The sequence below is a fragment of the Ammospiza caudacuta genome, chromosome 2 (assembly GCF_027887145.1).
Source record: "Ammospiza caudacuta isolate bAmmCau1 chromosome 2, bAmmCau1.pri, whole genome shotgun sequence".
NCBI classification, from domain to species: Eukaryota; Metazoa; Chordata; class Aves; order Passeriformes; family Passerellidae; genus Ammospiza; species Ammospiza caudacuta.
In genome coordinates this window covers 113,615,496-113,630,982 of record NC_080594.1, presented here as the reverse complement: position 1 = coordinate 113,630,982, position 15,487 = coordinate 113,615,496, and the positions used below count along the sequence as shown (strand labels likewise).

The 15,487-nt window shown below is 40.3% G+C and overlaps 1 protein-coding gene across 1 annotated transcript in view; it reads left to right on the top strand.

The window, feature by feature from the left end:
* The window catches only part of MED14 (mediator complex subunit 14), a 34,459-nt gene extending 19,353 nt beyond the window's left edge, over nt 1–15,106 (top strand). Inside the window, exons 17-31 of the mRNA XM_058824758.1 lie at nt 985–1,145; nt 1,424–1,570; nt 1,662–1,753; nt 2,980–3,132; nt 3,331–3,600; nt 4,798–4,953; nt 5,486–5,597; nt 6,211–6,342; nt 7,389–7,571; nt 8,241–8,476; nt 9,183–9,362; nt 9,549–9,656; nt 10,095–10,220; nt 10,832–11,021; nt 14,535–15,106. Coding sequence (XP_058680741.1) covers nt 985–1,145; nt 1,424–1,570; nt 1,662–1,753; nt 2,980–3,132; nt 3,331–3,600; nt 4,798–4,953; nt 5,486–5,597; nt 6,211–6,342; nt 7,389–7,571; nt 8,241–8,476; nt 9,183–9,362; nt 9,549–9,656; nt 10,095–10,220; nt 10,832–11,021; nt 14,535–14,608 — 2,320 coding nt within the window. The 3' untranslated portion in view covers nt 14,609–15,106. The remainder of the gene's footprint in view (nt 1–984; nt 1,146–1,423; nt 1,571–1,661; nt 1,754–2,979; nt 3,133–3,330; nt 3,601–4,797; nt 4,954–5,485; nt 5,598–6,210; nt 6,343–7,388; nt 7,572–8,240; nt 8,477–9,182; nt 9,363–9,548; nt 9,657–10,094; nt 10,221–10,831; nt 11,022–14,534) is intronic.
* The last annotated feature ends 381 nt before the right edge of the window (nt 15,107–15,487 follow it).

The following is a 15,487-nucleotide window of genomic DNA, read 5'->3' as shown; positions in this document are numbered from 1 at the left end:
TTCCTAAGATTCCTGTTAACTTGTTCCTCCAGCCATCTGTGATCTCTCTGAAGGGCAGCCCTGACCTCCACCATGTTAAGTGCTCCCTTCAGTTTGTCATCATCTGCAAATTTACTATTCTTCTGTATCATATAGGTACTGAAATAGTTAAATTGAAATTCTTAATAGCAGGCCAATAGTATCTGCCTCTGTTTTAACCCTGAGGAATCCAGCCACAAGCAGCCACTAACTGGATCTGCAACGAATAAAGTTTAAAGCAGAAAACCACAAACCCCAAAGACACCTCCTAGAGTAAAACCTTCATAATTCCTTTTCTGCTGCAGAAATCTACAGTGACATAAAGGCAGCAGTGTCCAAATGCATCAGCCCTACCTTTTTAACTTGGCATATGAGCAGAGAACTTGTGAGCTGAAGTTAAGGGTAGAACATGAGATTTCTGGCTAGATCCTCAAGGAATTTGAAAAAGAGTTTGGCATGTATTTACTTAAGCTTTATTTAGTCTGTCCCCTGAGCTCAATTCACACATTGGGATACGAATAAATTAGTGAGTACTAAGGGAACTGCCAGGTTGTTCATTGCATGTAGAGCAAGCTTGTTCTACAAGGCAAATGAATTCATATTGCCACAGAACTTAGTTATTTTCATCTTTTTTGGCTTATTCCTCTGTATAAGAGCGTTATATTGGAGAGCTCTTAGTTCACCAGGAGATAAGGGCAATTCAGCAGATCTTTTAACAGTCTGTAATTTGCAGGTGTTGAATCCATATAAAAAGTGGTCTTAGCTCAGAGTGTTTTTGTGACACACTTATTACAGTCCTTGAAGAGGAACAGGTTATCTCACTGCGCAGTCCAGCTGTCTCTGCTGTTGACTTGTTCATTCTTTCATGTGCAGACTTGGGAGTCCTTCAGGAAATATTAAAAGGCAGTGTTGTTACTTGTGGAACTGCACTGTGTCTAATGGAGATTTTGTTTTTGTCATGTATAGAATTCCTCCCTGTAAAGGTGTAAATGAGGAAACGCAGAAGGCTCTGGACCGATCTCTTCTTGATTGCACTTTCCGACTACAAGGTAGAAATAATCGCACGTGGGTGGCTGAGCTGGTGTTTGCAAACTGCCCTCTGAACAGCACTTCATCCAGGGAACAAGGCAAGTTTCACTGAGGAACACTGGTAAATTTTGTTTCTTTGTAGTTTACGTTGTCTGGTCTGGTAGTTTTAGTGTCTTGGTGTAACTGGACAGCTGTCTGCTCCTAAGATTTCAAATAGACAGCAGTGTACTTTAATCAAAATTCTGACTGCTGAGTTAGTGCATTTTTATTATTTCAGTGTGCTTCCTGGTCATTTGCCACATTTCACTCACAGTCTGTAAACCACAGCTCAGGAACCATGGGGTTGCTCAGTATTTCCCATCTCCTCACACTGCAGGACCAACCCGCCATGTTTACCTGACGTATGAGAACCAGTTGTCTGAGCCAGTTGGAGGGCGCAAGGTGGTCGAGATGTTCCTCAATGACTGGAGCAGTATTGCTCGGCTGTACGAGTGTGTCCTGGAGTTTGCACGGTCCTTACCAGGTACAGAATCACCTCCTTTTTGTCAAAGTGATGGGCTCACAGATGACTTGTGATTTTCTCACTCTAACTCCCTTCCCTCCTCTCTCCGCAGACATCCCCAACCACTTAAACGTTTTCTCAGAAGTTCGGATCTACAACTACCGAAAGCTTATCCTTTGTTATGGAACTACCAAGGGGAGCTCAGTGAGTAACTCCTAAATGCATTTCAAATGTATGACTGAAAACAAAATGGGTAGGCTTAGACTTCTCAGAATTTTGCTGCACAATTTTTCTTTGTAGTGGAATTAATATAGATGAATGTAGAAAAGACAGAGGGTGCCACATTGCTGATTTGCTGGGTTGCTAGAAGTTCAGTGTTTTTGAGAATTTCTATTAGATGCTTTATATTGTGGGAAGGACAGTTGTGTGCTTCTGACTGACAAAGGCTGGTGTGGCATCCTTTTTCTGAAAAACTTTTTGTAATGTTGTTACTGCTCACTGCTGTACTGGGATATATGGATGGATATGTGTAAGCTGAATGCCTAATTATGCCTTAAAAGAGAGGACTCTAACAAAGTTTTAAATGTGTGCTTTCAATATGGTGTTTATTGATTATTTTGTAGCAGTGCTGTTCTCTTGTTCAGAACTCTAGCTTCTTCTGTAGTATTTGAATTTTCAACTTTTAATTACTTAAATAACTGAGTACTTGCTCACGTCTTTGTGTTAAGTACAAGGTAGAGGAGGAAGTAAGTGCACATTTGTTTCAGATTAAGAATATAGTTTTGTCTGTAACTGATGTGAAGTAGCTTGATACACTTGCAATTTGCTTCCCGGGACCTTTGTGTGTTCATTTTCTATGCTGAATTTTATAAGAGTATTTTTATGTGCATTTTTGTGGGAAGTGTGTGTAAATAAATATATATATATATGTATACATAAATACATACATATGTATGTTATATGTATGTAAGTAGCCAGAGCAGCAGTATGGACTTTGCATTTAACTTCCTTACATATTATCTAGTACTCATTTTTGTGTAATGTAACTTAGGAAAACCAGTCCAGCTCCAACAACTCACTAATCAATTTTCCACACCACAAATCTCTCAAAGTTCAGTTTTCTCTCTCTCACTTTGGCAGAAAAGATTCTTTTGCTTTTTGGTTGAGTTGCTGATATAAGCACCCAGTTCTTTGGTTGCTAACAATCCAGGCAGCTAAATGGGTGTTAAACCTGAGGGTGCCTTTTTTTTTTTCTTCACAGCCTCAGCAGCTTTTGAAGAAGGTGAATTATGAATCTGTTGAGGTTTGATAGAAAATGAGGGGAAGATTAAATCTGACCAACTTTCTTGCTATAATCTCTTACTATAACCTCGTTATTACAACCTACTTGTTCTAGCTTCCAAGACCATTTTATGTTTGTGGCATTGCAGATCAGCATTCAGTGGAACTCCATCCTCCAGAAGTTCCATATTTCACTGGGAACAGTTGGCCCAAACTCAGGTTGCAGTAACTGTCACAACACAATTCTGCACCAGCTCCAGGAGATGTTTAATAAGACGCCAAACGTGGTGCAGTTGTTACAGGTAATGTTCTAAAATCTTCTATCAAGACAATTGCAATACACTAGGGAGCTGAATTCAGATTAAACTGTTCTCTTCAAGGGTGTTATGATTGTTTATGAATCTCATTGCCAGAAAGCAATTTTCCCTGCTATGCCTCATTTTCCCTGACCTTTCCTTTTAGATGAGCTACCTGACCTCTCACTCTCCGCTCTCTCCCAGGTTTTGTTTGACACTCAGGCTCCACTAAACGCCATCAACAAGCTCCCAACCGTGCCCATGCTGGGGCTGACACAGCGCACCAACACTGCCTACCAGTGCTTCTCCATCCTGCCCCAGTCCCCCACGCACATCAGGCTGGCCTTCAGGAACATGTACTGCATCGACATCTACTGCCGCAGCCGCGGCGTGGTGGCCATCCGCGACGGCGCCTACAGCCTCTTCGACAACAGCAAAATTGTGGAAGGGTTTTACCCCGCCCCTGGGCTAAAGGTGAGCACCCCTCTGTTCTCTGGCAGCTTGTAAAGAAATGAATAAAATGAATTCTCACTTGGAAGTGTGAATGTGAGGTGAAGAGCTTGGTGAAGGTTTTCTTTGTGGAGGTCTGCGGTCCTTCCAAAATTCTGAGTGTAGAAGGAAGTTTTTGATTTGTAGATCTGTTAATTAGTTTGAATTAAAACATTTCCTTTTTAAAAAATAGCATCAAGTGCTAGGCTTTTTTTTTTCTTCTTATCTGTGTATTCAGGCATCCTTTTGTTGAAACTTATGTCTAGGCTAGGTGTGTGGTCCAGGATTAGCAGCAGCTGCTCCTCACAGACTGTTCTGTGTGGCAGTACAGTGCTCATAAGTTGCAGGTGGGACAATACTCCATGTCAGATGATTCTAGACAGAAACTTCTCTTTTAAAACAGTTCCCATCAGCATGTGGCAGGAGCCTGTGTCTTTCCTTCTAAATGCAGTGCTGATTCACTCTTCCTTAAAAAGGAATCTGTGCACACTGACAGAATACCTGTACCAGGTATTATACCTGTACCAGTGCTAGTTATACTGAAATACTGGAAAATGGCACCCTTTAAAAAACAGATTAATTTGCTAATTTTTTTTTCCTGACAGTTGCATCTGAATATTGATTTTCTTATATTGCATTTAACTGATCCTGAACATCTGCCTCTTTAACAAATGCCAAATGAAAGGCTAATGGAAAGAAGGAGATTGTAGATACCAGTGTAAAGTGGTAGAAGAGAATGTAAATGGGAAAGTAGAGGAGGAACTAATTAAATAAAGTTGGCAGATTACTCTGGGTAGAAGAGAATGCTGTGGAGCAGGTGACTTAGATGTTCTTAACCAAACAGGGCAGTTGCAGGTGTGATACAACAGCCCTGTAGGTTCTGTGGAACAGGTATTTTTAAGTGTAGACTTTTCCTTATCTTTAAGGAGAGAATAAAAATGTTGGTATTTCAATTTACTGGAAATATTTCTTGTTACAGAGCCAGGTGTCTGCTTATTAATTGATATCTTTTGCAGACTAATTACACTGTAATTAATGAATGCCCACTTTAGTTCCAGAGACTTGCCTGTCTCCTATGTGCTGTAGCTGATAAAGGTAGTTTTAAAGCTTAGCAAATACTGCCTTCATTTGTATAGTAAAATTTAAATGGGCAAACTGCTAACAAAAGTGCTTTTCCCACAGACATTCCTGAACATGTTTGTTGACAGCAACCAGGATGCACGGAGACGATCTGTAAATGAAGATGACAACCCACCCTCTCCCATTGGAGGAGACATGATGGATTCTTTGATATCACAGCTCCAACCCCAGCAGCCACCACAGCAGCCACAACAACAGGTACCCTTCAGGCAAAATAAATGCTTATTGTCTTCCACAACAGTAGATTTCTAAGAACTTCATGTTCTAAAGGGATTAGCAATAACAAAATGGAAAGGGAGACTATAAACCCACTCTGCTGTAGAATTCCCCTTCAGGCAAAATGTATTAATTTATTTTGCATTTCTCATTCCAGTGTAAACAGCCCATAGCATATGAACAGCAGCTTTGGAAGGTCACATGAGACTTGCTGCCTAGAAGCAAAGGACTGAGGGAGGGAAAACAACTGTTTAAGATAAAAGATGGGAGGGAGAGTCACGAGGCTTTGCTGTTGCAGGGTGACAGATAAAAGGAGAGAGGTACAGAGGTATTATGTCTTTAGAAGAAACTGAAAAGAACAGTGAGCACTAAACAAGATAGTCTAGAAAATCACACAACTGTGTGGATGAACCTGTAAGACCAAAGCCTCATTACTATTCTCCTGCATATACTTAATTTTTGTTTTGGTACAAAATGATCAAAAGTTTTTATTATCCTGTGTTGACAATTTCAGCCATTTGCAAAACAGGCAGGAGCCTCTGGAGCATATCCTCTCACCTCACCACCCACCTCCTACCACAACACCGTGACACCCTCCCCGTCCATGATGCACACACAGTCACCAGGTAGGATGGCTGGGTCCTGTCCTAGAAAAATAAGTCTTTGTGCTTGCATGTTTTTTCTATTATTTGAGCTGTGTTTAGCCCCAGATTAGCCAAGAGAATGCACCTTACAGTGTGGGGAAAAAAAGCAGGGTCCTGCCATGCGTGTTTTAGAAAGTATATTTTGAAGCTAAAAAATCCCATTAAGTAAAACTGCTGTCTTTAGTTGTGTAATAATGGGGTCATTTCATCATTACTGTTTATAACTTGCTAAGACATAAACCTGTTAATTTTCAATACCTGCTTTTTCAGAAAAGCTTTTCATCACCAAAGTTCTGCTTTCTGCTCCCAGCTGTTGTAGAACAACAGCTGAAAATATTTAAATTTGAGGAAGGGCTGGGCAGGGGGGAAATGCCATTCTTCAAGCCAGATATAATGGGAAGTTTCCTTTGTGTGGTAAATCAATCTGAAAAATATAACAGTCATGCATGTACAAAATAAAGTCATTGAGTGCAAAAACGAGTTCTCCTGAATCTTGTTTGCTGTCTCCCTAAAAATGAGGGAGCAGTTGATAGAAAAAAATTAGAACAGAAAGATGGGAAAGGTGTATGTTAAAAGATGTGATGTCTTTGATCAGGAAATTTGCATGCTGCAAGCTCTCCTAGTGGGGCTTTAAGAGCACCATCACCAGCATCCTTTGGTCCAACTCCTTCACCTTCCTCTCTTGGAATCACAATGGGACAAACAGCTAACTTTGCAAGCCCACATGGTGAGTTCTTTACTGGCAAATGTAAATGTACTGACAGGGAGGGCAGATTTGCTTCTTAAAATTAAGTCTTCCAGAGCCGATCTCGTTAATTGAGAAAAAGTCATTGGCTCAAGTAGCTGTTTTCATATATGTGAGTGTTAATTGTTAACAGTAGTCAAAAGTAGCTGCATGGCATGTTGAGGTGTTCCTAACATGTTAAAAATGGGCTCTCAGTCACTCCTTTCTGCTTACTAATGTAGGGAAATTCAGTGTGGTCTTGTAGCTGTCTTGTAGAACAGTGGCTGCAGCTTTTAATGAGCATTTTCTTTTGTTAGATTAGTTAGTGGATTTTCCCTACTTACATTTCCTGGAAAAATAATTGGAACAGGTTAGAAATCCATATATTTGCAATGTGAAAATGTTGTCAAAGTCTGGCTGGTTTGACATATCTGTACGTGAGCAACATGCCTTTTCGTTGTTTCCTTTATTAATTTAGTTGGGTTTTTTGGAAAGCTGCCAAAACAATCCTTTGTGTAATCGCAGTGCATTGGAAACTGTTCTATAGATCACAACAAATGAGCAGTTCAGATGGTAATTTCCACACATCAACAGTTTGACTGTTGAGATGAACAAAGTGAGAGAGATGTACCACAGGGTAGGTTTAAGGTTCTGATCAGTCTGTAGAGCAGAGATACCTTTGCAGCAATAACTGTAAGATACTGAATAAATAAGGAACTGTCAGGCTGAGCCTTCCTTTGCTAAGGAGCAGTAGAAGTCCAAGTCTGTAGGCAAGAGCTCCTTTTGGTTTAGAACCCATTACTTGTTGAACGTGACTATTTTCCTTAATATTCTACTTTTTAAAAAACACAGCCTGGAAACCCTTGAAGTCTGTATCTTGATTTTTACTCTCTGCCCCCACTCGTGTGTTTTGTGTGGTTGTAAAAAGTAGTCTGAAAGCTTGCAGGCACTTTCATGCCTTACAGATTTTGGTAAGCCTCTTTTAGATGTTTCTATTAGAAAGCCTTTTACTTTTTAAAGAAATAATAATGGTCTTGTAACATCTGTAGGTACCATAGACCCAAGCTCACCCTACACCATGATGTCACCCAGTCAGCGTGCAGGGAACTGGCCGGGATCTCCGCAGGTCTCTGGTCCATCACCAGCAGCACGGATGCCTGGAATGTCACCAGCCAACCCTTCACTTCATTCACCTATCCCTGATGCCTCTCATTCCCCACGAGCTGGAACAAGTAGGCTTCTTTATCAGTGTTATAACTGTGAAACACTCATGTTAAATATTTCTAGTTGTGTTCTTTTTGGTAGTTCTTATGTAAGTCTAACAGTCCTTACTGTCCTTGTGCAGTAAAATGTCTAAGGAAATTAAGCCTTGATTCTGTCCTACTTCAAATCTTCAATAACAAATTGGAAAAGTGACCTAAAGCATACAGCATAAATGTCAGCAGGATTGATGATAGCTTTTCTTGCAGTGCAGAAATCAGTCTGAAACTATTGAACTCCATGACTAAGAGAAAAGTCTTCAGAGTGAGAGCAATGATAGGCACATTTGCCAACCCAAATACTAACTTTTCACATCATAGATTTGTGATGCTGCTCTTGCACGACTGATTTAGCCATCTTTACATCCCATTGAGTTTGTTGTGCAAACTTGCTGTCTGCTGGCATGCTGCAGAAAGAGGAAAAGGGAGGAGGGTTTTAATGTTACTGAGACTCTTTGCATGGGGTCAGGGTCAAAACTAATTCCTTGTCTGTCTGATGCCTATCACTAGGCAGGCAAATTCTAAAATAAGAAGGATTGGGCTTTGGTCCAGAGGGTTTATGAATAGAGATAATTGAAGTGAACATATATCTAATGTTTCAGCTTAAATCCTCCCTTACTGCAAGTCCTTGTGTCCCCCCAGGTTCCCAAATCATGCCAACAAGCATGCCTCCCCCTCGGAAACTACCTCAGCGCTCTTGGGCTGCATCCATTCCTACAATCCTCACCCACAGTGCCTTGAATATTCTGCTCTTGCCCTCTCCTACCCCTGGGCTTGTGCCAGGACTAGCTGGCAGCTATCTGTGCTCCCCTCTTGAGCGATTCCTTGGGTCAGTGATCATGAGGAGGCATCTTCAGAGGATCATTCAGCAGGAAACGGTATGGTTTCAGTTTGAATGGACCTGTGGGTATGTGACTGCTCTGTGTCCTTCAAATCACACACAAACTGAAATGCTTCCAATAAAATAACTGTTTGCTGTTAGACTTGTGCTGTACTTTTCTGATTTTTGCCATCTAAAGCGTCAAAATTTAGAGAAATCTTTTATTTCCACTTCTTTTCCACACGAATTAGATTTGGTCAGGTGATATTTGGTAATTGTTAAAATAGCAAGTCTATGACCAAGTTTCAGATCTAAGTCTATGACCAAGTATATGATCTAAGTTTCAGATGCTGTGGGTTTTTTGGGTTTAGCATGTCCATTGGGAGTTTACTAGAAAAGCCACGGGGTTACTGTGGATAGCACTCCTTGGCAGGATTTCCAGAGAAGTGAGTTACTAGTTAATGTTAATACTCAGTTGAGAATGTTGCTTTAGGGTTTGGAACAGACAAATGTGCCTCTTCACTTCTGTGGTGTGGATTCAGTGACAGAGAAAGAAGCCAAATCTGGCATAAGCTTAATTCTCAAGACAAATTTACCTGTATTAAAATATCACATGTTTCTTTCTGGAAAGGGAGGTTGATCACTACAATTTGGGGAGGGAGTGAGAGAGTGTGTCTGTCTGTGTGTGTGTGTGTCTGTCTGTGTGTGTGAGTTTATGCCATTTAATGAATGACTAATTGACTGTCTATCTCCTTTTTATTCAGCTACAGTTAATAAACTCCAATGAACCAGGTGTCATAATGTTTAAGACGGAGGCACTGAAATGCAGGGTTGCTCTCAATCCCAAAACCAACCAGACCCTGCAGCTGAAAGTAACGCCTGAAAATACAGGACAGTGGAAATCAGAGGAGTTACAAGTTTTGGAGAAGTTCTTTGAAACAAGGGTATGTACTCAAATCAAGCATGTTGATGTTTTCATGTTTTGCTTTTAATCTCTGGTGTTGTTTTGAGTAGTCCTGTTGAGTTTCACTGGCATGTGTAAGAGCTGCAAAAGATAAAACTAACAGCTGTGCATGCTGCTTGCATATTTATTATCTAAATAGGTACTACTAAATAGTGTCTTTCTTTAGGTTGCAGGACCACCTTTTAAAGCAAACACCCTGATAGCCTTCACAAAGTTACTAGGGGCTCCCACACACATCCTCAGGGACTGTGTACACATCATGAAACTGGAGCTGGTAAGTCATCTGTTCTATTTATTTAATTCACCCAACTTTGGTTGTTATATTTTTGAAAAAAAGCTGATGTATCTTTATCTACAAATACACAAATTACTCTAAATTTATATGTAAGTTATTTAATGTTATTGGAGAAGTTTTCATTTTGCTGCTAGCTTTCCTGGAAACGCTCAAAATTTCCTCATTTAAACTGATGATTTTAAGGAACTGCAGACATGTTACAACAGGCACATGCATAGACTGACCAGAATCTTTCTGATTGTGTTACTGTGCTCAGTTCTTTCAGAGTTACTCTGATTTCTCTAAACCTGGCAACATCTGCAGGTTTAGCTAAAGAGGCACATTGTACTTTGTGGTGCTTCCCTGTTTCATAGCTGTGTATGTCACTGACATGAGAACTTTGCTGTTCTTTCTCTGTGCTGCTCTCTCTCTGAGCAGTTCCCTGACCAGGCAAGTCAGCTGAAATGGAACGTGCAGTTTTGTTTAACAATCCCTCCCAGCGCTCCACCAATTGCGCCTCCAGGAACGCCTGCTGTTGTGCTGAAATCCAAAATGTTGTTTTTCGTAAGTAGAGCTATCTCTTTTAAAATTCTAACCCTGCATGTCTCTGAGATCATCACGAGTTCATAGCAAAACATGAACCCACTGTATCTGACAGCTGTAATAGCTGAAAGTGTTGTGCTGTTTGGAATCCTCGATTTGCTTCGATCTCTTTTGTAATGAGTTCGGTTTGTATTCCTACTCTCCTTCCTACTAAAGCACAGCAGCTCCTCGTGTTTCGTGTTCTTGGAGAGATGTTGACAGTATATAAAGTTCAGCTCCCTCTGGGCTGCATTTTCAAGTGCTCCCCTTGTGGGTGTTTAGTTGTTCTTCGAGGCACGAACCACCTAGATGGGTGAAGTGCACATTAGTGGTGCTGGGAGAGGAGAGAGGGATGAGATGTTCAGAACAAATCTACATTAGTGCTGTGCCCGAGGCAATGCTCACTGTGGGGTGCTTTTCAGAAGACAATAGTCTCCACCTGACTGATAATTTCTCTGTTACAGAATTGATGTTTGAAAACAGGGGTGGGAGTACATGCTGTCTGTAGGCCTGGAGTGTTTATCTGTATCAGAAGTTGCACTGAAGTACATGGTCATTTCATTTAACACACTTTTTGGGTTGTTTCCCCACAGCTTCAGCTAACACAGAAAACAACAGTCCCACAGGAAGCTGTTAGTATTATTGTCCCAATTATTTATGATATGGCTTCGGGTACAACGCAACAGGCTGACATTCCCAGGCAGCAGAACTCTTCTGTTGCTGCTCCAATGATGGTTAGCAATATTCTAAAGAGGTTTGCTGAACTGAATTCACCACGACCAGGTACTGTACATGTCCAGTAGATATATCAGACATCTGTGACAAATCTCCAGTGTAAAACTAAACTTCTCTTAAGTCTGAATTCTTCTTGGTTTCTATCTTACTTCTTTAGTGATTACAAACTCCTGATGTGACAGGCAATACATAATTAATAGGAAGTACTGGCAACACAGCAGAAGGTTGCACTGATGATTCAGGCCGGGTTTTGCTGTTCTGCCCAAGTGATAGAATGCATCCACCTCTTGTTGGCCCAACTCTTGCTGCTCAGTAAGAGTCACACTTTTTGACAAATGGGCCTAGAATGAGTCACAAGAAATATGCTATGGCCAAGTGTCAGTTTTCATGGTTAATTATGAAGTTACTCAGCTTAACAGTAGCATGTAAAGGGATATTAAAATAGTTACCAGAACTTGTCCACGTGCTGTGAATGATTTAAAAGTAATTGCAGTGGTTGTATACTCCTTTGTCAGTGTGCCCACTAGCAGAGGTGCATACAGTTCTGTCCACCAGATGTGCTGTGAAGTGTTTGAGCTAGGTTGTTCTGAGTGTTCATTGGCCTGTAGGTAGTGCACTGTGAGCAGCGTTGTGCTTTGCTTTCCCTCTTGTTTGTCATACCTTTTATTTTTCTTTTATTATCTAAAACATGGAAGAACAGCAGCAGGTTCTTTGGGCAGCATGTTGTCTGTTAGCAGTGGTTTGGGGTCCTAGTACACAGATGGCTCATAAGAACAGTAACTTTCAGTTCTGATGAAGAACATAATTTTTCCAGTAATCCAGTGAATAGATTGAAGTTGTGAATCCAGAGGTTGACTCTTACTTCTCTTTTGTATAATTACTCATCTCGTTGTTATGCAGTAATTTTAACTATGCTTGATGGATTCTTTTGATTGGTAGAACATGAGCAATGTTTACCTTAAATTGGTGTGGCTATCAAGACATTTCTGAAGCTTGTGATGGGATTTAAATTAATATGCACTTTCTGTTTAACATGTAGTAATAGTGTAGGTAAATAGGAGAGAAGGTAACCTTGAGAGCATGTGGAGTTTCCTGTAGGAGTTTTGTATGTGGAAAAGAGCTGTTGTTTGTATGACACTTTTATTCCAAAATACATTAACTAAACTTCAGGTGTTGCTTTTGGAAGGTGCTTCCCTACAGATTTCCCCTGGTGTGGGGAGGGGTAGGTTCTTGCTTTGCTGTTTGTTATTGCCCTGAGTTGTGCTTTAAAGTAAACCCTCCACAAAATACCATAAAATACCACAGGCAGAGCAAGTAACTGTCAAAGCTGCTCTGGAGATGTGTGGTGAGATGTTTTCTGATGGTCACTAGATAGATCAAAATGGACAATTTTTGTTTGTTGTGCAAGTTTTGAAGCAGTTTTAGAATCCAGTACAGGGAGCAAAGTATAGATGGGGGAAAAAAGCATAGGAAAAGCATTGGAGCCACAAGCAGAACCGGCCCAGGCAAAGGAAAATGTAGCTGGCTGAGCAGAGGAAATTTCTAGTAGTCCTTCCTCTAACTTCCAAAAGAAAGAATGAGTGTGTATGATTTTATTTATTTCCACCATCACCCAGCAAAAGTAGGATCTTCCCTGAGGATACTTGAAACACAATTTCCTCTGGTTTTATTGTCGAAACATAAATTATTATAGCTGATCAAAGAGAAGAAGAATACCTTCTTTTCTTGACCATTGAAAGGTGATAGGAGAGCCAGCAGATAAAGGTAGATAGCTGGGAGACTTCTCTTAAAACAGCAGGACATGGGAGATCCCAGATGTGTGTCCTTTGTTGTCTGATGCTCCTCTGTCTTCTGCTGCTCCTGTGCTGTACCCAGGATTTTCCTGACTTTCCTACCTGTTAGTTCTCTGCTGCACTAATTGCAATCTGCTTGGTTAATAAGGGAATTTTTCACTGTTTGAGTCAGGAAGGAGCAGGGCCTCCCATCGTGCACAGCTGATGTTACTGGCACTGTTGTTGTAACCTGGAATCAGTGTTGCCTTGTTCTGGCTGTATCTTTTTTACCTTTCTCTCTTTGTGAGAAAGTATTTTGTATTCAGCTTAATTTTCCTCTTAATAAAATGGTAGTGCCTGAAAAGTAAGTTCTTTTGAAAGAGTTTTCTTTTCAGATCTGTGGGCAAACACATTCTGCTGTGTTTAACAGTAAAGTGTTGACTCATTGTGAGTACACATTGTCTAAAACCACTTTACCTATGCCTCCATGGGAGAAAAGACTTTACTTTGGGGAAATGCTTGTATGAACTGAGAGAAAATCAATGCCCCGCAATAAAAAGCTTAAACTTGAGTTGTAAGTCCAAAACCTACAGTATGTAATGGACATCAATCTGGTAAGGAAATTAAAGTCCCTATGGATGCTGGAGGTGACCCTTAGAGAGGAGCTCAAAGGACTTGTGATGATTCTTAAAGCACTTCACAACTAAACATTTTTCAGTGTCTGTTTTTCAGTGATGCAGTGGATGGTATTTAGCCCAGATTTGTAGCTTTGATATGATAATGACTTGTCCAAAATAATCTTGGGAATCCCTAGTCTGGCAGTTAAGATTAATGCATCCCAACAGGCTCTGCTCTTATCTCTCTGCTCACACTGTTGCTCCTTCAGCAGCAAAATTCAATGTCTTCTCATTGATATTTCTTGAAATATGCAGGAAAAATTCAGCCCACAGTGACCAGGTTTCAACAGTGGCTACTAATTGTATTCTCTTAGCAGGAAATAGTAGATGAAAATCACAGCTGCCTGTTGCTTCATCTTTTGTTGTTCTTACTAACCCTTTCACTTCTATTGGTTTTAACTTCTTTAAGCTATTCAGAACGTGTGTGTTTTTGTCAACAAGTGCTATTTAAAACTTGGGGTAGCTGTGGCTGGTTTTTCCTCTCATTATTGAATCTCAGCTGTATGAAACAAAGTCCACCTGCTCTGTATTTTATTTTGCAGTTTGGATGTCAAGGGTAGAGCCAAAGCAATTTGGTTGAAAGAAACAGATTGCCCAGTCTTGGAATTAGAAATGTTTCCAAAACTAAGCTTAGGACAGAAAACATCTTCCAGCTGTTTCAGACTTGAGTCTTTCAAAATGTTTAATTTCTGCTTGTAGTCAATAGAAATAAAACTTGAAAAAGTTGGGTTATTTTTTTTGTAAGATGAGGTGCTCTTAATTAATAATATACAGAAAAAATCCGACCACAGTCCATGTCCAATCAGTTCTAGCATAGACTCAATCTGACATTCAAAAGCAGTTAAAAGTTAAGAGCTACTTGCAATTCCACCAGAAGCAAGAGCAGTTCTGGAAAAGCTGGAGCTCCTTCAGCTGGTAACTCCCACAAATCCCCGACGTCCCTGGAGGCTGCTGGGGTTTGGGAGTGGCAGCCTCTGCTCCCTGGGCTCTGCCCTGGAGGCTCAGTGAGGAAGGGCTGTGGGTGTGGGGCTAACCTGTCTCTTTTCCCTGCTCCAGAGTGAGGAAGGGCTGTCCGGGGCGCGGTGCTAACCTGTCTCTTTTCCCTGTTCCAGGTGAATGCACAATATTTGCAGCCGTTCGTGATTTGATGGTTAATCTTACGCTGCCCCCTGGGGGGCGTCCCTAGACACTTTTAAAAGAAGGCTGAAAGTGAGACAAAACAGCAAAAAAAATTAAAAAAAAATAAAATAAAGCCTTCAGTTAAAAGAGGACGTTTTAATTTTACCTTTTTTTCTAAGAGCTAACTATAAACTGGCAAACTTTCAGGGATGCACTTTCATCACATGAGTATCACCACGACTTTTGTATAGTGCTGTTGTATAGTGTGTTTTAATGGGAGACACTTCAGACTAGGTAATAGATTGAAGTATCAGCTTGCTGGTAATAGATTTAATATTCTGTTTTATACTATAAAGATTATGAAAATGCCAAACTTGTTTGTTTTTCTGTTTTTCTTATGTTTTGGTGTAATAGTCTTTTTTTAAGGCAGGTCTGTCATTTTTGAATACTGTAAAACTGTGACAAACTTTATATTGAAGCTGTATTTTAATATGACTGCTTTGAATCCTTAAACAATTTATTTGGGCTTGTTGTAAACATGTCCCCAAAAAGCAATATTTAATAAACTGGATTAAAAAATCTTAAACTGGATGTTGTATCATCTTAAACTTTATTCTTCTCTCCTGTAGCCACTGATCAGATCTCTTATGTTCACACTTCCTGCACTATCTCTTTATATGATCTTGGTTATACACACACACACACGGGCTGCTAACTTAAAAACCCAAACAAATCTTTATGTATTTATCCTCTGGGTTCCATTTGTTCCAAATCAGAGTAGAACAGAGTTTGTTCATTTTCCTGGTTGTAAAAATAATCAGTAACTACTTAAAATGGTGCTTCATTTCTTATACCAGGAGCTACATCTCTTCTGTCCCAAAAGTAAAGCTCAGTGGAAGAAAGAACCTTTTGTCATCTTCTATGTAATCTGTACTGACAGACTCTT